This window comes from Hemiscyllium ocellatum, chromosome 6 (assembly GCF_020745735.1).
Source record: "Hemiscyllium ocellatum isolate sHemOce1 chromosome 6, sHemOce1.pat.X.cur, whole genome shotgun sequence".
Lineage (NCBI taxonomy): Eukaryota > Metazoa > Chordata > Chondrichthyes > Orectolobiformes > Hemiscylliidae > Hemiscyllium > Hemiscyllium ocellatum.
In genome coordinates, this window is record NC_083406.1 from 74,003,887 (window position 1) to 74,026,287 (window position 22,401).

General features: G+C 39.9%; 1 protein-coding gene across 2 annotated transcripts in view; it reads right to left on the bottom strand.

Moving 5' to 3' along the window:
* edar (ectodysplasin A receptor) overlaps nt 1-22,401 on the bottom strand; it is a 91,333-nt gene that overhangs the window by 16,722 nt on the left and 52,210 nt on the right. Inside the window, exons 6-9 of one of the 2 annotated variants that reach the window (XM_060826035.1) lie at nt 4,160-4,245; nt 2,167-2,253; nt 1,399-1,524; nt 1,228-1,302 (exon numbers count right to left, since the gene is read on the bottom strand). In XM_060826035.1, the coding sequence (XP_060682018.1) occupies nt 1,228-1,302; nt 1,399-1,524; nt 2,167-2,253; nt 4,160-4,245 (374 nt within the window). Of the gene's footprint in view, nt 1-1,227; nt 1,303-1,398; nt 1,528-2,166; nt 2,254-4,159; nt 4,246-22,401 lie in introns of both variants that reach the window. The other variant, XM_060826036.1, reaches the window with a different exon arrangement.

A 22,401-nucleotide genomic window follows, 5' to 3' on the forward strand; every position in this document is an offset into this window, starting at 1 on the left:
GCAGGATTGACTGGTACGAGGGGTCATAGTTTTAAGATATTAGGATAAAGGTATAGAGGTAGGTTCTTTACGCAGAGAGTTGTGAATGCATGGAATGCGTTGCCAGCTGTGGTGGTGGAAGCCAAGTCATTGGGGACATTTAAGCGACTGCTGGACATGCACATGGACAGCAGTGAGTTGAGGGGTACATAGGTTAAGTTACTATATTTTACATTAGGATTAAACCTCAGCCCAACATTGTGGGCCAAAGGGCCTGTTCTGTGCTGTACTTTTCAGTGTTCTATGTTCTAAAACACAATGCTTGTACAGATATGAATTGATGCTTAATTTTAAAAAGTGGAAAACCAAGCTATGTCAAGATTTATAGACATTGTATAATTATAAATGACAGTATGCTGTTAGGAGATGGGTTGTCAAATACCTGTCTAGGAAATCAACATTATCCAAGCTTTTCTTTGAAGTTTCAAATTAGAATAGGATTTAATAATTGTAACTTTATACTTGTGTGCCCCTTAGATATTAAATTGTGAAACTAATGCAGGTGCTGACATGCTCTATACTCTATACCTATACTCTAGCTGGGATTGGATGCTTTTAAGACAGGTCTTAGACAAAATAAGCAGGCAGGTGCAGCAGGTGAGGAAGGAAAATGGTATGTTGGTCTTCACAGCGAGAGGATTTGACTCAAGCAGTAGGGATGTCTTGCCGCAAATGTGCAGGCCTTGGTGAGACCATACCTGAAGTAGTATGTACAGTTCTGGTCTGCTTATCTGAGAAAGGATATTTTGACTATGGAGGGAATGCAACTGAGGTTTACCAGACTGATTCTTGAGGTGAGAGGACTGACATATGAATCAAGGTTGAATTGGTTAAACCTATATTCATTGGAGTTTAGAAGAATTGGGAGGGTTTGATGGGGAGAAACCTAACATAAAACTATAAAATTCCAAAGGGACTAGACAGGGTGAATGCAGAAAGGAAGTTCCTGATGACCATGGAATCCAGAACAAGGAGTCACAGTGTAAAGATATTAGAGCCAAGATGAAAAAAGGTTTCTTCACTCAGAGAGCAGTGATCCTGTGGAATGACCTGCCTTGGAAAGCAGTTGAGAGCGAAACATTGAATGCTTTCAAGGAGTAGTTGTACGGGGAGAAAGCAGATACAGGGTACTGAGATGTTCCTATTTTTTTTCTTATGTCTTCATGTAGATATTGAACACTTTTTCACCTTGTACTTCCTTCTTGTCTTCTTGGGTATTGATCTGAGCTTCAATATTTTTTACAGAATTGCTGCTGCAACAAGCTAAAAAAAAAACAAGAATGATTTACTTAACTTCTGACAAAATAGGAATAACATTGAGAAAAAAGATATTCCTTCCTGAGTGCAATTCATACTCACCTTGAGTAGAAGACTTTGTCTTTAAAATGTAGAAAAGAACAATTAAAACAATGGCTATGGCCATTATGAATATGGTGGACATGGCAATTATCAAAGCAGTGCCAAGGTGTCCTTGCCCAGCATGATCTACTAAGGAAAGATAGAATTGAAAAAATAAATACTGACATAGGTTTGAATTTTCTATGCTAGTTATGAATTTCACAAACATGTAAGACATGAAGTAGAAAATTGAGAATATTGAGCTCAATTCAGATATCAATGGCTAATGTGACCAATGATCATATTTTTGGTGACAATTAACAACAGAGATACCATCCTGGCATGGGTGCACAATCTCATGTCTGTCATCTGGGACATCTCAATGACTATACTTGAAAAAGGAGACAAGCCTGATTGTGGAGAGTCTCTGCTTCCTGCCACAGGGAAGATCAGAGCAAGGATTCTCATCAAACAACCATGGGCAAGGCCAAGGAACTTCTTTCAGCATTGCAGTGTGTTTTATTTCTACCAAGAGGCATCACAGATTATAAATGCCACTGCATGGCAATGTTAGGGAAAAAATTAGGAATAGTCCTTGAGAAAGTGGTAGTAAACTACCTTCTTGAACTGCTGTAGTCCTGGCGGAGTAGACCAAGTCAGGTTGTTACATATTATTCCATGTTAGGTTGTTACACATTTATATATCTACACAGAATGTGCATGTTTTAAAATGTTTCAAACTCAAAGGTGTTAACTTATTAGATACTTAAGCATCCTTATACCTCATACCTTTGTGAGTTTCCTGTAGAACTGCAGAATTTCCAGTGACAGCTGAGCTACTGCTCGAAAAGCTTGAAGACAAAGTAATGCCCAAACCTGTGAAACAATCAGAGGGGAAGTTAAAATCAGGACAAAAGAACAGGGTCCAATTATTTCATGTATTTTTCTAACAATCATTTTTAGAACATAAAATCATTCATACAAGTTGGAAACTTTGTGTCTTTATTAACTTATTTGAATCAGGGTACCTTTATTTGATTACAATACCTCTTAAGGCCAAGTTTCTGAGTTTCCCCTCTACTGGCAGTCAAATTTGAGAAATGTAAATTTTCTTTATACTTAAGATGAAAGATTAGATTACTTACAGTGTGGAAACAGGCCCTTCGGCCCAACAAGTCCACACCGACTCGCCGAAGCGCAACCCATCCATACCCCTACATTTACCCCTTACCTAACACTACGGGCAATTTAGCATGGCCAATTCACCTGACCCGCACATCTTTGGACTGTGGGAGGAAACCGGAGCACCCGGAGGAAACCCACGCAGACACGGGGAGAACGTGCAAACTCCACACAGTCAGTCGCCTGAGTCGGGAATTGAACCACTGTGCCACCGTGCCGCCCACAACTTACAGTCTGGAAATAGGCCCTTCGGCCCAACAGTAGTAATGGAGTTGTATGTTATTCATATGCTTGTGTATATGATGCACCAAACAGAAGGGCATAATTATTTGTCTCCTCACATCTCTGTTTAGACAATTGCAGAGGCTTGGAAGGAGATATATCTCTCTTTTTGACAAAGGTCTGATGTATGCACCACAGTAGAGATAGGCTGGGTAACTGACTGACTGTGGCTTCAGCCCAGATTTAGCTGCCTTACTCCAAAGCCCAATGCAATAAATATGTTCATGTATTATTGCATAAGTAGTGCTTACAATACTGTTGAATGATGAGGAATTGGTGGACCAAAACATTTATTCAGCAATATTATTTGGAATTGTGAAGTGTGGTTGTGGTTATGTAAATCACACTTTTTTATATTGTTATTCAAAGAAAGAATCTACCTAAAGTTAATAACTAAACCAAGTCTTTTTTTCTACAATGTATAACGTCAACATTTTTAAAATTCAAAATAACTGGAAGACTTGATATTTTAGATAATTGCCTTAGACAGAACACAAAGCTGATGGTAGTCTAATCTTTTTAGGATGATTCTCATTTGGATTGGATTAATTGTTCTTTGCAGAATTGGTTTGGTTTTCAGCTTACTGATTTCCGTATGTACTTCATTTTTGACTTGCTCTTTCTGCAGACTTCACGGCCACTTTATCTTTCACATGTTCAATTTCTCAGATTTTTCATTCTGTAGGTCACTACGACGTTTTTCAGCTTCAAATAACAGCACATCTTCTTAAAAACATTTTCAGCAATTTTTTATATTGTCCAACAGTTTTCAACTAAGCAGCTTGCTGATAATTCAATACATTTTATGTCTATTTGTGAATTAGTGTCTGGTCTTTTTCTTTAAATTCATTCCACTTGTGTGTATATTAATAGTTAGAAAGAGGCTTATACCTCAAAGTTAATGATTCTTTGCTCTATTTAGGAGTTGACAGACTTTCTGTGAATTTTAACTTTTGTTTCAGATTTCGACCATTCTTTCTTTAACCTTTGATATTGATTCATTTCAAATCCTGGCTCCTAATTTATAAGGAAAACTTTCTAATCCTTGTTGTATTATTGAACCATTGAATTAAGGAAGATTCTGATTTGAATCTTGCTTTGTGGGGATTCAGCTAACCAGGCTAGCATTGAGATAATTCTCTGTAGCCTCAGGTCCATACTATCCAGCTTTGGCCTTTGATTGGACTAGATGAATCTGTAATGTGAACATTCATCATATCGTTGACAAAATTCCAGCTTATTGTAAAATAACAGTAAAGGGGGATGTTGTGTTGAAATTATGTTTTTAATGTATATGTACACTTGAGAGGTAACTCACATTCTTTTGTGTTTGGAGGTGCCAGTAAACAGGAATGGCAAACCTTTGTGTAGGTGTTTCTGGATCTATTGTCTAGGATGTAGTAACTGAAAATAAAGATCACATATATAAGTTAGCAAAACAGTTTCAGCACAAATAACAGTCAATAGTAACAGTGGACAAGTTAAAGATAGTGTCATAAGTACTACATAAGTACTCCGTCCTTTGTCAGTGCACACCAATCACAAATCAACATAATTACAGTATGCAAGTATTATGGGTTCCATTATTTTAGTACTAATACTAGTACTAATACAGCATTGAAACAAATCCTTTCATCCAACTATTCCATACTGACCAAGTTTCCTAAACTGAACAAACCCCACTTGCCTGTATTTGGCCCATATGGCTCTAAACCTGTTCTATTCTATAACTAGAGTCAGAGTACAGCACAGAAACAGACGCTTTGGTCCAACTCATTCATGCTGATCAGATCTCCTAAATTAATCCAGCCCTATTTGCCTACATTTGGCCCATATCCCTCCAAACCCTTCCATGTACCCATCCAGTTGCCTTTTAAATACTTTAATTGTACCAGCCTCCACCACTTCCTCTGGCAGCTCATTACATACATGCATCACCCTTTACATGAAAAAGTTGCCCTTAGATCCCTTTAAAATCTTTCCGCTCTCATCCTATGCCCTGTTTTTGGCAGATTTATTCAGCATGAATAAATTTTGCACAAACTCATCTACGTGCCCTGAGGTTCTCAGACACTGTTTGGAACTGCCCTTGTATGAAAGTGAATATAGTTTTCTGACATTGGTCTTTGAGGTAACAGCATGCTAGGTGAATTCCCAGCTCACTACTGAACCAGTGCGTCACATTAATTTAATTACTGTTTGGTGTCTGTCAGCTATGGAGGTAAAATTTCATCATATGTTATTGTGTTTCATACACGACCAGGTCAACAGCCAGAAGAAAAAGCAAATGATAATGTGGAAAATTGAAATAATGTTTTAACATATATGTTAAGCTAAGCTCTATTCATAATAGTGCAATATTAACCAGAATTGATAGAACACATGGAGTTTGTTATGAAAACAAAATACTATGGAGATCTCAAATAAAAACAGGAAGTTCTGGAGAATTTTGACAGGTCTGGCAGCATCTGTGGAGGGAGAGACAGAGTTAACATCTTGAGACTGCTATAACTCTTCCTGGGTCTATTTTTAAACTGCATGTTAATTGTTTCTCTCCACATCTGCTGCCAGACCTGCTGAGTTTCTCCAGCACCTTCTGTTTTTATTTATAATTTGTTATACTATGTGTATCACTTCATTCTTAATTACCCCCCAGTGCCTGGCCCAACATGACACCACTGTCAACTCACTTTGATCGATGAAAAGACAGATAATTCCATGTTGCTGCTAAATAATTGTTTGAATTTTAACCTTGCAAATCAAAACAAATGCTATTCCTTCTGGTGCCAGAAACAATTGCACAGCCTCAGAAGGCCTGTACTGTAATTGTCGCTGCATGTTCATTTGTTACCACAAAGGTAGTGGGAACCATCTTGGCCTTGCACCAGTTTAATACAGCGTCCTTAAACATGAAAATGATATGTCAATTGTCAAAGGTCTTCTGAAACTCCAGAAAAATTACCACCTACTGCATTACTATTGTCTATATACCCTGTTATCTCTTCAAAACATTCAAACTGTGCTGGTCAAGGATAGTTTTACCTTTTGAAAAATTGACCCAAGATTTTTTTTTAATTCTCGATGTTCTTCTATTCTCTTCTTTAGTCAGAATACCATTACTTTTCCTGACAATTGTATTTTGCTGTGGAATTACATTAGCTATCCTCTAGCACTATGGTTTGGGCTTTTACCAAATCTGAATGACTTGTAAGCCTCATAAAATAGTGAACAGGTCCTAAGTATGGGATTAAAAAGTGAGGTCTGCAGATGCTGGTGATCAGAGCTGAAAATGTGTTGCTGGTTAAAGCACAGCAGGTCAGGCAGCATCCAAGGAACAGGAAATTCGACGTTTCGGGCCAGAGCCCTTCATCAGGTCAAATTTCCTGTTCCTTGGATGCTGCCTAACCTGCTGTGCTTTAACCAGCAACACATTTTCAGCTAAGTATGGGATTCCTGACTCCAGTCCCAAACTTTCCAATTTTCTTCAAAGACTCTTCAGAATAAGCACTGGTTTGGTTTTGAGCCTGCATCCTGCAATCCCAACCCAGGCCATCTTCGTTGCACAGGTCAACTTGTACAAGTACTCCACAACTTTCATGGAGTCTGACCAGTTTCTTAAAGCTCTATGATTCACAGTTCCTCAGAAGGTAGTGGGAATCTTTTGTAAAGGGCTACCACCAGCTGGGAATTGGCTCCCAGATTTATATTATCTTATCTCACGCCAATTCAGATGTAGTTTGCTCATTCACCAGAATGAAGTAACAAATCAATTGTAAGGTTTTATTAAGAGAAAGAAAAAAGTGATTTTATTACCTGCTGGCCCAAGAAAAATAGTAAAGACATTGCATCAAACACACACACAAGCACCAACACAGATAGGAAATTTAAAATGGAGAGAGTGCACGGCACAGACAAGAAAATAAATGAATACGCAATTTGAAAGTTTTCAGAGCATCCTTAAGGGTTAGATCTTCACCTGCTACCACAATTATTTCATCACGTTCCTTGCAGCAGCAGTGAATATTTCAGCTTGTATTTGTTGGAACAGTGAAGTTTAAGAAGTGATCTGAATTATGAGGGGCACAGGTAGAATGCATAGGAAGATATTTTGCCCATCAGTAGATGAATCAACAATGGCGGGGGCAGGGGCAAAGATTTAAGGTAAGAGGTAGAAGGCTAGGAGGAAGGTTGAGGAGGTTTATTTTCACCCAGTCTGGAACTCAATACCTGAAAGACTAATTGAGTCAAAAACTGATAACATTTATACAATATTTAAAGGTTCATTCCCTTTGCCATAGCCTCCAGGTGTATGGGCCAAGAGCTGGGAAATGGAATTAATGTTGTGAGATCTTTGTTAAATGACTTGGCACCATGGACCAAATGACCTTCTCTATCCTACACATTTCTATGAATATTGCAAAACTCGTTGAGGTTTCAGTGAAGGGATATTTTTTTATTTTGCTATATTACTAGGTTGTTGCCCTTCAGAGAGTCTGAAAGAGACAAGAAACAAGAGAGCCAGCTTTTTCCAGTTCCAGTTACAGATCTCTATTTTCTCTCTAATGCTTTGTGAGAGCTTATTTGTGTATTCCCATGTCTGCGCTCATTGTTTTCCAAGCTGAATAATTTCCAGGTGGATAATTTGCAGACAACCTTTTCATCTCCAATATGTGAAACTTATCCATAGTTGTGTAAATCAACTAGGAGATAAGATCTGAAATTCAGTGTGTTTGGAAAACATTAATTTCGGTTCAGACTGTCTTTTTTATCTCTTACATTAATTTCATGAAGCTGGACTGTCTTGTGGTCAGCTATTTGCCAGGGCCTTTTATTTGCTTTTTAAAATCATTTCAATGCACGAAGACCCCAGGTATTAAAATCAGGATGTTGCAAGTCAAAAATAGAAAGCCCATATTTTCCTACTGTCGTGACCAAGATAAAATTAAACGGTTTTCCTCATGCTCCATATGTCAGGTTCTGCCCTTCCACCAACTCATGGCCCCTCAAGTCTCCTATGCCAACCTGTGCACCTTCAACCATTTCCTCTGGCCAATGTTACACCACCTATGCTACATGATAGCACTTCCAAGGCTCACTGAACATGTGTAAACTGTATACAACTGGTGAATCCCACAGGATCATCTGGGGAGCAGCATTCAGTGTTGGATGGTTGTTCTATTTGAATGTTTCCCAGTCTCCCATTGCTCTTCCTAACACAGTGTCTATCCCAGGGCTATGTCGCAGCAGAGTGGAGTTAAGGGTTGGGGGGAAAGACAAGACACATCGGCTGCTCTATGGGCATGTTTTTAAAAGTCACGGGTAAATTTGAGTAGCTGGATGAATGGATAGCATGGTAGGGTGGATACTTGCGCGAGCTGGTAAGCGGATGGGATTCATATGCTGGGAGGTTGGTGAGGTGCTAGGGTAGGTAGATTACAGATGGGTGAGACTCAGGTGGGCGTGGTGACAGGCAGTCAGAGGCAACTAGGTAGACTGGCAGGTGGGTACAGTGGCAGGTGGTTGAGGTTACAGATGGGAGGGCGATTGGTGGGTGAGGTTGATAGGGAGCTGGGAGGAAGTCAGCACAGGAACTAGTCACATCAGGTCAGGGATTAGTTGGTCCAGAGATCAGGGATATAGTTAAAGGATCATAGACTAACCTAGTTATGTTGGATCGATTAGTAGTAAGGGTTCCGGGGAATAGATAAGGGATTGGGAATAGTCTAGGGGAGTGCTGCTGTAGGCAGGAGCATCAGTCTGGGTGATAGAGGGACTAGTTCTGTAGTTACTCAGGATTTAGTCAAGCAAGTCTGCATCTGACATTTTCTAAGTAACAATTCATTTACATCCTATGGAACAATCCAAATTCTTGACTCTACCTCAGAGCAAAGGTTTTGCAGACAGTCTCAGAGAATTCCTCATTGGAAGTTAAAATTCCCAGGGCAATTCCCTTGGGTGTCAGAGGTCCAGGACTTTCATGGAGTCCTGAAACACATCTCAGTCTACATCTGGTCACTGATGATCCAGAGACGGGAAGATCCACACCAATATTTTGCAACTAATGAATGCTGTCAAATCTGCATTTTTATTTTTATTTCAGTTAAGAGAAATTGCTTGGGGTCACATAATTATCAATATTTTTTCAATGAAGTAAGCATCAGAATGTTTATGGGATCCATTGCATGTTGTCTGAATTTAAAAACACATTTTCATCAATAAAACTTATTTATGAACAATTAATTGACTTAAATTAAAATAAATTATGGCAACCATTTAAGTAATGAACCGTTTTCAATAATTACCAAAATTCAAATACTGCAACAATTTAACTCAACCATATGAAAATTCTTGCATAGCGTGAACAATAGTGAAGTGGTATTGGGATTGTTCAGATTAAGATCTTTTTTTGTGTAATTTATAGCAATTTAGCTTTGATGATACTATCTGCACATGAAGATGGTGTAGAGTTCCAAAACCTAAGATTTTAATTGCCAGGGTTATTGCGATCTTATACAGGAGACAATATTTAATGACTTGTAAGATTAATTTCGCTCTACAAGATTATTTTATCACAGCTGTTTCCATAATACCCTTGACCAAAAATCTGTTCCATGGCAACAATCAAATTTGAACAGTTGATTAAAAGTCAAAATTGCTGAATTGAAATGATTCTTCTGTTCCCAACTCTTCAATGTATCGAGATCAGTATAAATAACTGAAATAAGAAACATTACGAGCCCCTTGTGGTTAGTGGTATTAGAGCTGACGCCAGACCACAAATGTGTGGAAGGCCAAAGCTGGTGGTGTTACTTTTCTGCTTCACAGAGCAATTTATAAACAGTCCAACTCCCAAAACAACTTGTGATTACTGACCTAATCACATTCATGACAGGGCCAGGATACAAGGAGATTGAGCATTCACTGAAAACTGGTTATTAAATATGAACACGTTGCAGTCTGCTATCCAAACAATGCTTAACAATATAGAAACAAAATCCACTGAAGCCTTTATATGCATTTATTCCAGGAAAGCCGAATTTTGCAAATTTTGAGCAGAATAAGTTACTAAGATAATTCAAGGGAATGCTGTGTACAATGCAAACATACAAAAAGTGAGATGCACTTCTGGACAATAAACCCCGAAAATGATGAAAGATCCATGCCAAGATATCCCTAAACTAAAACAGAACTTGAAAAGTGAAGGAAAGAATGTGGTTAAATAGTCCTGGTAAAGAATGAGGCCTCGGAGACAGTACAGCAGAAGGATACCAAACAGGCTAAGCTATCAAGAGTCAGAGAAAAGAAGAGCAACGAAAATGCAACAGAGAGTATGATAGCGGGATCAGGAAGATGTAGGACTATCAGAAGAAACACCAGGGCCTATATTTTGCTGCCCAGGTCGATTGGGTTGGAGGATATGAGGAGTTGGTTTGACATGGCTCCTTGGCAAAATTCTGTGTCTGGGGAGCTTCCCGAGGAGGAGTCGGAAATAAAGTCAGCAGTCAACTTCATCAGCATGAACCTCTAATAATGCCATGTAAGGACGCAATCCAGAACCATTTTGGGAATGGTGGGATTTTATACTTTGGGCTCCGACTCCATGTTACGCAGAGTGTGTTGGCTGTCTGGAAACGGCTTGCAACAGCAGTTTGATGGGTCATTGATGCTTTTATTAAATGCCCCTCTTCACAATTAAAGTTGGAAACTAATTTAGTTTAAAAAGCTTTAGAAGTCTTCAGAAAGTAGCTCCATCTAATTGGATGGGCTTCTGGGAATGAGCATTAACAGCTACAGTTGCCTTTGGAAAGATCACACAGGCAGCTAGCACTTGGACACATCTGCATCCCACGTACACTCAATGCTTGCTGAAAGTGACCAACGTATGAAGACAATGAACATAGTTCCAACAATGAATGCATTAGCCTGCTAGGAATCAAGCTAACTGTGCAAGTAGCTGTCAGACCTCCCGCTTTCCCTGAAGTTTGCTGCTCTTTGGTCCTCAACTGATAAAACCTGAGCATCTCTATGATGACTCATACCAATGGTCATGTGGCATGTGGATATTGTTATATGCCTCAAAACTAACCACTACCACTTATGGTAGAACATACGTAAGAACATAAGAACTAGGAGCAGGAGCAGGCCATCTGGCCCTTCGAGCCTACTCAGCCATTCATAAGATCGTGCTGATCTTTTTGTGGCCTCAGCTCCACTTACCCGCCCTCTCACCGTAACCCTTAATTCTTTTATTGTTCAAAAAAGTTATCTATCTTAGCTTTAAAAACTGAAGTAATGTCAACTACTTCACTGAGCAGGGAATTCCAGAGATTTACAACCTTCTGGGTGAAGAAGTTCTTTCTCAGTCTACTCCCCCTAATTTTGAGGCTATGCCCTCTTGTCCTACTTTCATCCTCTCTACATCTACCTTTTCTATTCCCTTCATAATTTTATACATTTCTATAAGATCCCCCCTCATTCTTCTAAATTCCAATGATTATAATCCCAGTCAACCCAGTCTCTCCTCATAAACCAACCCCCTCAACTCCAGAATCAACCTCGTGTCACAAAGCTAGTCCTTTCTTTCCCTAAAAACTGTTCCTTGGCTCAATGATACTCTGTCCTTGATTTTTTTAGTCCATAACAGAGTGGTGGCTCTTTGAGGGATTTTAAACAGCAAGTGGTAGGTGCTAGTGTCTTTATTTCGGGTGTTGGTTTGGTCGGGTAGACAATGCTTGGGATAGTAATGGCTCTTTCAGTCGCCAAAAGTTTTCCAGATGTGAATGCAGTGACTTCGGAAATTTTGCAAAAAGAGAATAAGACCAAGCTGCAGGGATTAGCAGAGAAGCTGCAATTGGAACTATCTGCTTCTGTGAGAAAAGGAGAGAGAATTACAGCATTTAAACTTGCTGGAGAAACCATCAGAATCTATAGGGATGGCAAGAATTCAATTGCAGATGAAGCAGCTTGCATTAGAGGTGAGAGATAAGGAAAGGGCATCAGAAATGAAACCGTTTGAGTTACAATCAAAAGCAGAAGAAGGGGAAAAAGAGAGAGTTTTTGAACTTCAAAAACTGACACTTAAAAAGGAAAGTCAACTTAAAAGGCTGGAGGTAATGGCTGAGGGTAGGCTTAGTGAGGAAGAAAGTGAGGATGAGCAAGGCCCTGGTAGTCAGACGTCTCGTGAGAAACTGTTTTAAGTATGTTCAAGTATTGCCTAAATTTGATGAGAAGCCTTTTTTGTCTCATTTGAAAAGGTGGCTAAACAAATGCAGTGGCCAGTGGCAATGTGGGTTTTGTTGATCCAAATGAAACTTTTAGGTAGAGCTAGTGAGGCATTCACATCACTATCAGAGGAGGTATCTGGGGAGAATGAAGAGGTGTAAAACACCATTTTAAGTGCATATGAGCTTGTACCAGAAGCCCATAGACAATGTTTCAGGAATCTAAGGAGGGACCCTAGTCAAACCTATATTGAGTTTGAAAAGATCAAACAGAGTAATTTCAATAAATTAATAAGAGCTTTAAAAATCGAGCAAAGCTATGACATCCTTAGAGAGGTAATTATTTTGGAGGAATTCAAAAATTCACTGCCTGAAGTACTGTGAAATCATGTAGAAGAGCAGAAAATTAAATCAGCAAGGTTAGCAGCTGGAAGTGGCTGATGAATATGAGCTGGTCCATAAAACACGGTATGGCTTTCAAAATCAATTTCAGTCCATGAGGGATAGAAACTGGGGTAAAGAGAAATCCTCACATGGAAAGGGAAAGGTAGATCTCAGTGAAGATCATAAGGATAACTTACCACAGGGTAAAAAAGAAACCGTTGAGGGGGACAAAGAAGTTAAAAAGCCCCAGTGTTTTCATTGTAGTAAAGTGGGCCACACAAAATCACAGTGTTGGTGGGCTAGAAGAAAACCAGATGTAGGAAAACCGGACAAATCTGGATTTTTTTGTTGGACTAGTAACAAAAAGCAGAAGGGAAGTTAGGCAACTGCCTCAGAGTGTACAAGATGATCAGAGGTTGATTAAGGAGGAAGTGACAATCTGCTTAAAAAATATATACATACAAGGGTAAGGTTTATTCTCATAGGCCAGGGGTAAAGAGGTTACAATATTAAGGGACACAGGATTCTCTCAGTCTGCAATGCTGAAGGATGAGGAGATATGTGCTCCTGAGAGACTATTTCCAGAAATGGTACTGGTAACAGAAATTCATGGTGAGACAAAAAGTGCTCAATTGTGTAAAGTAAGGCTAGAAAGTCCAGAGAAGATTGGAAAATTTGTGGTAGGAGTACTGGACAAACTCTTAGCTCCAGGAATACAATTTGTCCTTGCAAATGATATAGCTGATTCAGCAGTAGGCGTGCTGCACACTCTAGTTGAAAAGCCAGTGGAGACGGAGGCAACTGAAGACATGGAGAATGTTTATCCAGGTATTTTCCCTGATTATGTGATCACAAGATCACAGACGCACAAGCTGATACAGGAGGGATCAAAAGGCACAAATAAGGAAGCTGGAATAGTGTTAACTGATTTTTTTTATCAGATAAGTGGCACAAAGAAGGGGCAAATGAGTAAACGTGCAAGTATCTTTAGCTCTGCTAAGCTGATTGAATTACAGCAGAAAGATGATAACTTAAAACAGTTATATCAAAGGGCATTTACAGAGGAGAGTGAATGCATTCCTGTGTGTTATTACTGAACAAATGATGTCTTAATGAGAAAATGGAGACCATCACAAATTCAAGCAGATGAGAAATGGGTGGAGATTCAACAAATTGTTTTGCCAGTAGGGTAGAGAAAGAAGGTGCTGTGAGTAGCGTATGAGCTACTACTTGGAGGTCATTTAGAGGAAAACACAGGCTAAAATACAAAGACATTTTTACTGACCTGGACTGCACAAAGATGTACTTGAATTTTCCCTGATGTGTCATACATGTCAGCTAATCAGAAAACTACAGACAAAAAAACCCTGCAATTTTAATACCTATTCCAGCATTTGAGGAACCTTTTACAAGAGTTTTCATTGACTGCATAGGTCCCTTACAACAAACAAAATTGGGAATAAGTATTTATTAACAATAATGGATGTGTCGACTTCCAGAGGCAATCCCATGATGCAACATCACAGCAAAAAGGGTTGTAGAAGAATTACTTAATATTTTTACTAGATACAGACTGCCAATAGAGATCTAGTCAGATCAAGGATCAAACTTCACATTCAAACTATTCAAGGAAGTTATGGATAACTTGGGAATAAAGCAATTAAAATCTACTGCGTACTATCCGGAATCACAGAGAGCACTAGATTGTACTTTTTGCAATCAAAGATGCACTGAATGAATTGACCAAATTCAGTCCATTTGAATTAATTTTTGGGCATGAAGTAAAAGGACTGTTAAAAAATTGATTGAGGTGAAATTAGTAAGTTAGAATTCAGAGACCACCCATTTGACTATGTATCAAATTTTAGAAAATGACTAAATAAAGCTGGAGAGTTGTCTAGACAGCATTTAAAAGAATCGCAGCACACAATGAAACAAGAAGTGGATAAGCAATCACAATTTCACAATTTTGCAACTGGGGATAAGGTATTGATGTTACTTCCAGTAACACGTGAGCCTTTAAAAACAAGTGGACTATATCGAATTGAGAAGAAATTGAGTAAGGTGAACTACTTGTTAAGGACCTCAGACAGGAAGCAATCTCACAGAGTGTGCCACATGAATATGCTCAAAAGGTATTTTGATAGGGAAGGAAAGCAAGAGGAGAAGGTGTTAATGTTTACAACACAGAAGGAAGAACCAAGTTCAGAGGACTCTGAATTGGACTTTCCTCATAATAAATTGGACAATGAGGGAGTTGTCAAAAATTGGGATAAATTATTGCATTGCCTTCTACAAGAAAATCAAAATGACCGAAAAGAGTTATTACTATCACATGGGGAGATATACAGAAATAAACTGGGAAGTATTAACCTAATTGTGTATGATGTAGAGATAGGAGATTAAGTAACCTCTTTATAGGCATAACCCTCTAAAGTTGGCACAGGTTTAGGTAGAGCGCATGCTCCAAGATGGCATAATCGAATTGAGTTACAGTGACGGGAGCTCACCCGTAGTCATGATGCCAAAGCCCAATTGTACCCAATGGTTATGTGTGGACTATCGCAAAGTCAATGACATTATAAAGACTGATCCATATCCAATTCTATGGTTGGAAGACTATGTCAAAAAATGGGACAAGCAACTTATATTTCTAACTGGGACTTGCTCAGAGGCTACTGGCAAGTACCTCTGTCAGAGATAGCAAAGGCAATTTCGGCTTTTGTAACACCAAATGGACTATATCAGTTCAAAGTCATGCCATTTGGGATGAAAAATGCTCCGGGCACATTTCAGAGACTGACTGATAAGGTCATTGCTGGATTACCCAATTGTGCGATGTATATTGATGACCTGGTCATTTTTAGTCACTCATGAAAGGAACAATTACAGCATTTATCAGATTTGTTTGTTTGACCTGGGAAGGCTGGCTGGGTGGTAAACGTTGCTAAAAGTGAATTTTCCAAAGCCCAAGTGACCTTCCTGGGTCATGTTATTGGACATGGACAAATGGCCCCACAGAATGCAAAAACGAAAGTAATTGGAGAATCTCCCCCACCATCGACTAAAAAAGCAGTTCTATGGTCCGTGGGGTTGAATGGATTTTACCAAAAGTTTGTGCCAAATTTTAGCAGTGTGGCTGCTCCACTCACCGAATTGTTAAAAAAGGGCAAAAAGTTTCAGCGGACAGTGGACTGCCAAAAGGCATTTGACAGCCTAAAAACTGTGTTAACCACTGCCCCAGTATTAGCCACACCAGATTACATGAAGCTTTTCAGGGTGGCTATTGATGTCAGTGATGTGGGTGTCGGTGCGGTACTCCTGCAGGAGGACGATGTGGGAATAGAAAGATTCATCAGGTATTTTTCCAGGAAGTTGAATGTTCATCAACAGAAATATTCAACAGTGGAGAAAGAGACTTTAAGTTTGGTGTTGGCATAATAACATTTCAGCGTTTATATTATCAGCAAAACATCTGACATAATTGTATGCACTGATCACAACTACAAATTGACATTTGTGCAAACCTTTAAGGACAAAAATGCCAGATTGTTTAGATGGAGCTTGTTGTTGCAGCCATTCAATTTGACAATTGTGCATGTGGCAGGTCGCCAAAACATTCGGTGGTGGGAGGGGGGTGTACCGCTGATTGAATTTGCATGTGGATGTGCATGTTTGCCTGTGTATACTTAGTATAGTTTATATGTGTGTTTAGACTACTAACTGGGTTTTTGAAGGGTTACAAATGAGGCCATCTTTTGGTATTGAAGGTTCTTTTGTTTTAGGGGGGAGGTGTCACAAAGCTAATCCTTATTTTTCTAAAAGCTGTTCCTTGGCTCAGTGTTACTTTGTCCTTGATTGTTTTCAGAGGGGTAATAAACCAGGCCGGGCTCCAATCAGGTGGGGTTTGGTGCAGAGACAAAAAGGATTTTGAGAGGCTTTTTGTTGATATGTAAACAGATGAGACTTCAGGCCAAAGTGGTCATGCTTTAGAAGTGACCTGTAGAATGAAAGGGGAGTGGTCAGCTCTCTAGCTGAGCAGTTTATTTTCATCCAGAACTGGTTGGGAGTCAACAGTGGGCTGTGTGGAAACTCTCTTCTCTCATTTCTAACTTCAACCTGTAAGCGTCTGACCCTTTTCTGTACTGCATTTTAAAGGGGATTTTCTCATTGGGACTATTGTGTATATTTGGAACAGCATACTTAAGTCTAGTTTGGTTAGACTGGGTTCTGTTGGGGTTCTTTATTCTGTTCTTTGTGTTTCATTGTGTAATTTTGTGAATAAATTTTTTGTCCGTTTTAAACCCGGTGGTTAACCTTGCTAACTTAATCCGAGTAATTTTCACGTACATTTACTGAAACAAATTGCAAAATTATGGTTTGGGCTACCTGCTCGAGGATGTTTTGAAAGGTCTGGCCTAGTCCATAACACTATTGAATCTCCTCTGCACCCCATCTCGCAACAGTTTATCCTTTCTCAAGTAAGGTGACCAAAACTGCACGCAGTACTCCAGGTGTGACCTCACCAGCACCCTGTACAGCTCCAACATAACCTCCCTGCTTTCAACTTAATCCCTTTAGTTAAAAATCACACAACACCAGGTTATATTCGAACAGGTTTTATTGGAAGCACACTAGCTTTCAGAGCGCCGCTCCTTCATCAGGTGATTGTGGAGGACACAATTGTAAGGCACAGAATTTAAAGCAAAAGATTACAGTGTGATGTAACTGAAATTATACATCGAAAAATACCTTAATTGTCTGTTGAGTCTTTCATCTGTTCGAATACCATGATAGTTTCACTTCTTTCATGTGTAAATCACAAAATCTTTTTTTAAAAGTTGCATTCTCAGGCTGGCTGTAACAATTGATGTTAGCTAGACAATATGTTGAAGGTATTAGCCCCCTGTGTTCTCTGTCTATGCCATGATGTTTAGATTGATTCTAATCTAAAAAGTGAGATAACAGTTTTACATGAATTTGTGCAGTTTATGAGCTCAGAGTTTTACATTAATCCATGCAGTGTTTGAGCAAAGTACAATGTAACTCTGCAAATACAAACTCACCCCACAAAATATACTTGCGCATGTGGGTCTTTGTGTCTGTCTGTGTGTCTGTCTGTCTGTCTGAGTTGGGGGTTGTGAGTGTGAGAGAGAGTGTATATGTCTGTGTAGTGAGTGTAGAGTGTCTTAAGTCTGTGAGGGGGTGCATGTGAGTGTGGGAGTGTGTGTGCGTGTCTGAGGTGGGAGGTTGTGAGTGTCTGTGAGAGAGAGTATATATGTGTGTACATGAGTGTGGAGTGGTCTAAGTCTCTGAGAGGATATGGGTATGCCATTTAGGACTGAGATGAGGAGAAATGTTTCCACACTGCAAGTGGTGAGCTTGTGGGAGTCTGTGCCAGAGAAAGTGGCTGAGGCCAGAAGATTTACTATTTACATTAATGACTTTAACTGAAGGGACAAAGGTAATGTATTGAAGTTTAATGTCAATACAAAGTTAGGTGGGAAAATAAACAGTGAGCAGATGCAAAGGGGTTGCAAAATGAGCACAGGAGATTCGGGGACATGATTGAAATGTATAAAATTATGGAGGGCATAGATGGAGTAGACAGGAAGGAACTTTTTTGCTTCATGGACAGATCAATGACTAGAAGGCATAGGTTTAAGGTAAAGGGCAGGAGGTTTATGGGGAATGTGAGGAAAACCTTTATCAATCCCAGAGGGTGGTGGGAATCTGGAACTCACGGCCTGTAAGGGTGGTAGAGACAGAAATCCTCATAACTGTTGAAGAAGGGTGGTAAGGACAAGCCAGGGAACTATAGACCAGTGAGCCTGACTTCGTTGGTGGGCAAGTTGTTGGAGGAAATCCTGAGGGACAGATGTACATGTATTTCGAAAGGCAAGGACTGATTAAGGATAGTCAACATAGTTTTGCGCGCAGGAAATCATGTCTCACAAATTTGATTGAGTTTTTTGAGGAAGTAACAAAGAGGATTGATGAGGGCAGAGCAGTAGATGTGGTCTATATGGACTTCAGTAAGGCATTCGACAAGGTTCCCCATGGGAGACTGGTTAGCAAGGTTAGATATCATGGAATAAAGGGAGAACTAGCCATTGGGATACAGAACTGGCTCAAAGGTAGGAGACAGAGGGTGGTAGTGGAGGGTTGTTTTTCAGACTGGAGGCCTGGGACCAGTGGAGTGCCATAAGGATCGGTGCTGGGTCTTCTACTTTTTGTTATTTACATAAATGATTTGGGTACGAGCATAAGAGGTACAGTTAGTAAGTTTGCAGATGACACCAAAATTGGAGGTGTAGTGGACAGCGAAAAAGGTTACCTCAGATTACAACAGGATCTTGACCAGATCAGCCAATGGGCTGAGAAGTAGCAGATGGAGTTGAATTCAGATAAATGCGAGGTGCTGCATTTTAGGAAAGCATCTCTTAGCAGGACTTATACACTTAATGGTAAAGTCCTAGGGAGTGTTGCTGAACAAAGAGACTTTGGAGTGCAGATTCATAGCTCCTTGAAAGTGGAGTCGCAGGTAGATAGGATAGTGAAGAAGGTGTTTGGTATGCTTTCCTTTATTGGTCAGAGTATTGAGTACAAGAGTTAGGATGTCATATTGCAGCTGTACAGGACATTGGTTAGGCCACTGTTGGAATATTGCATGCAATTCTGGTCTCATTCCTATCGGAAAGATGTTGTGAAACTTGAAAGGGTTCAGAAAAGATTTAGAAGGACGTTGCCAGGGTTGGAGGATTTGAGCTATAGGGAGAGGCTGAACTGGTTGGGGCTGTTTTCCCTGGAGCGTCGGAGGTTGAGGGATGACCTTATAGAGTTTTATAAAATCATGAAGGGAATAGATAGAATAAATAGACAAAGTCTTTTCCCTGGGGTCGGGGAGTCCAGAACTAGAGGGCATAGGTCTAGGGTGAGAGGGTAAAGATATAAAAGAGACCTAAGGGGCAACTCTTTCACACAGAGGATGGTACGTGTATGGAATGAGCTGCCAGAGGATGTGGTGGAGGCTGGTACAAGTGCAACATTTAAAAGGCAATAGGATGGGTATATGAATAGGAAGGGTTTGAAGGGATATGGGCCGGATGCTGGCAGGTGAGACTAGATTGGGTTGGGATGACTGGTTGGCATGGACGGGTTGGACCAAAGGGTCTGTTTCCATGCTGTACATCTCTATGGCTCTAAGTATCTAGATGTGAGCTTGTGATGCCAAAGCATACATTGCTGTGGGCCAAGTATTGGGAAATGGGATTAGAATAGATAGGTGGTTGTTTCTGACCAGTGAGGAATCAATGGGCCCAACAGTATTTTTCTGTGCTGTCGATCTTGATTAGTAAGTGGACAAGAATGCAAAATATAACGCAGAAGAATGTGGAGCTTTCTACTTTGGGAGGAAAATGTAAAAGCAGAAAATCTTTTAAATGGTGAGAGACTGGGAAATCTTGGAATTGGAGATAGCTTGTACTTGAGTTACAGACCATGCAAAAACAGCAAACAATTGGGAAGGAAAACGATACGTTAATAGTTTCTTCAATCGAACCTTAACTTTCACTGTTTGATTGACAGTTATGAGAATGTAAGCAGGCCAAGGCTCTTCAAGGGAAACATTGAATGTCTGATTGTTTTTTCAACTTTTATGAGGATTTCAAAAACTTCCCAAGTTACTGAAGCTGCTTTGTTTCTGCACCTTGTTAATAATGGAAAATGCATAGAGGCAGCAAAATGGCAGGGAGTGGGTGGGTGGGTCGGGGGTTGGTGGTGGTGGATATGTGCATATTCCTTGTGTGATTAAAAGCAACTAATGTTAATTGGAGCACGTATTTCTTTACGGTTGGGTTTACACTGGGTATGAAGGAAGGAGGTACTGCTGATCTGTAGAAGAGAACAATAGCTTTTTATGTGGATTGAGGAATTTAAATCAACCTACATATGAAGTGAACCAGTTTCTGCTGTCTCCTTTTCGAGATGAATATTTCCCAGGTTAACATGGGATGGCGGGATCATGGGTGGTGTGGAAGAGGAATGGGTCACATGGTGGTATGTGAAGGCAGCAAGGGATTCATATTGGGGAAGGTTAAGGATATGTTTTTCAGTGTTCATGGTGCTAACAACATCTCTGGGGACTGGGTCAATCAGAGTTTGTGGCGGCAGGGTGGCTCGGTGGTCAGCACAGCTGCCTCCTAGGGCCACTGCCTCCGAGCACCAGAGAACTGGGATCAATTCCAGCCTCAGGCGACTGTCTGTGTGGAGTTTGCACATTCTCCCCATGTCTGTGTGGGCTTCCTCCCACAGTTCAAAGATGTTCAGGCTAGGTGGGAAATGTAGGGATACAGGAATGGGGTGGGTCTGCGTGGGATGCTCTTCGGAGGGTTAATGTGCACTTGATGGGCTGAATGGCCTGATTCCATACAATGGGGATTCTATGAGAGATTCAGGATTCTGAAACTGTAAAAACCCCCAAAATTCAATAGAAGACAAAAATAAAGTTCAAGGACCAGCCTCCATGCAACCTAGTGGAGTGAAGGCCTTGACAAAATTGATGCTGGAAGGATGTTTCACCTGACTGGAGAGCCTGGAACACAGGATCTCTGTCTCAGTATCAGGGGGCAGCCAAATCTTTGGAATTCTGGAACTCAGAGTTATGGGTGCTCAATGGAGTCAAATGTTCAATTCAAATGCTGATAGATTTTTGGCACCAAAAGGAATGAAGGGATATATAGATATAGCAGGAGGGTGCAGTTGAGGTAAAAGATCAGCCAGGATCTAATATAATGGCTTGGAACAGCTCTAAGGGTTGGAAGTAAAACTGGTTGCTGATTTGTTCTGCTTAAGACAAATTTGATCCCTGTTAGTTCTCATGCCACCCTTGAAGTGGATCTCACAATTTGGATTTACCAGTAGCTTTCTGTTGCCATCAGTACTGACCCATTTATAAGGATGTTATCTCAATTGCAAAGTAGTAGGTGGAAATATCTATGTCAAATGTAGAAAACAGGATATGTTTTTCAGTGTTCATGGATGCATTTAACTTAGATATTGGTTATATTCCTGAAGCACACCCAATCTGATTTACTGAAGTGTTCTTCTATCAATACTTGGCCACTCCTATATGTGACTCCTCACATTTAGCAAAGTGGTTGACCAGCCTCTGAAATGGCCACCCAAGCAATTCAGTTATTTCTCAGGAGACAGTTCATTTACATATAAACATGAACTAGGAGCAAGAGTAGGCCATTCAGCCCTTCAAATGTGCTCTGCCATTTAATATGATCGTGGCCGATCTATCTCATTTTCTCCCCATTTCCTTTGATATATTTAAAATCTAAAATAAAAATATCTCTTTCTTAATTTCCACCCTCCCAAAAGTAAACAGAATTGGCATTAATGTTGGATATGAATGAGTAAACAAAAGGAAAGCTACTTTTGGGATTGCTGCAAACTTTAGGTGGACATGAATCCAATAACAAGAGAAAAAGCAAATCTTTGACATATCTGATCACGTATTCAAACGTTTATTGTCCTTTTTTCAAGATTGATGTGAAGAATGACATACAGCTGAAACTAAATTTTTCCAGCAACTACTGCATATCTCTCAATATTCCTTTGTGGTCACCATAATGATGTGGTCGCCTACTTTGCACTTGCAATCTTACTTCACGAATCTGAAATTGCACCAGTCATTGTCCCAAATAATATTTAATGTTTACATGAAAGATAGGATAATTAAATATATGCCATATACATGGTGAAAAGATTAACAACCTGTGGCTAATAAAACCAACTGAAATTCCTGACAAGAATGTGTAGCAAATTATATAACCACTCACTGTAAACCCATCAAATGTGGCTTTCTGAAATTTCTTTGTCTATAATGAATCTCAGAAGTTTAAAATGATACCAGTATTTGTCTGGTTTGGGCTGCAAACCTCCAGGA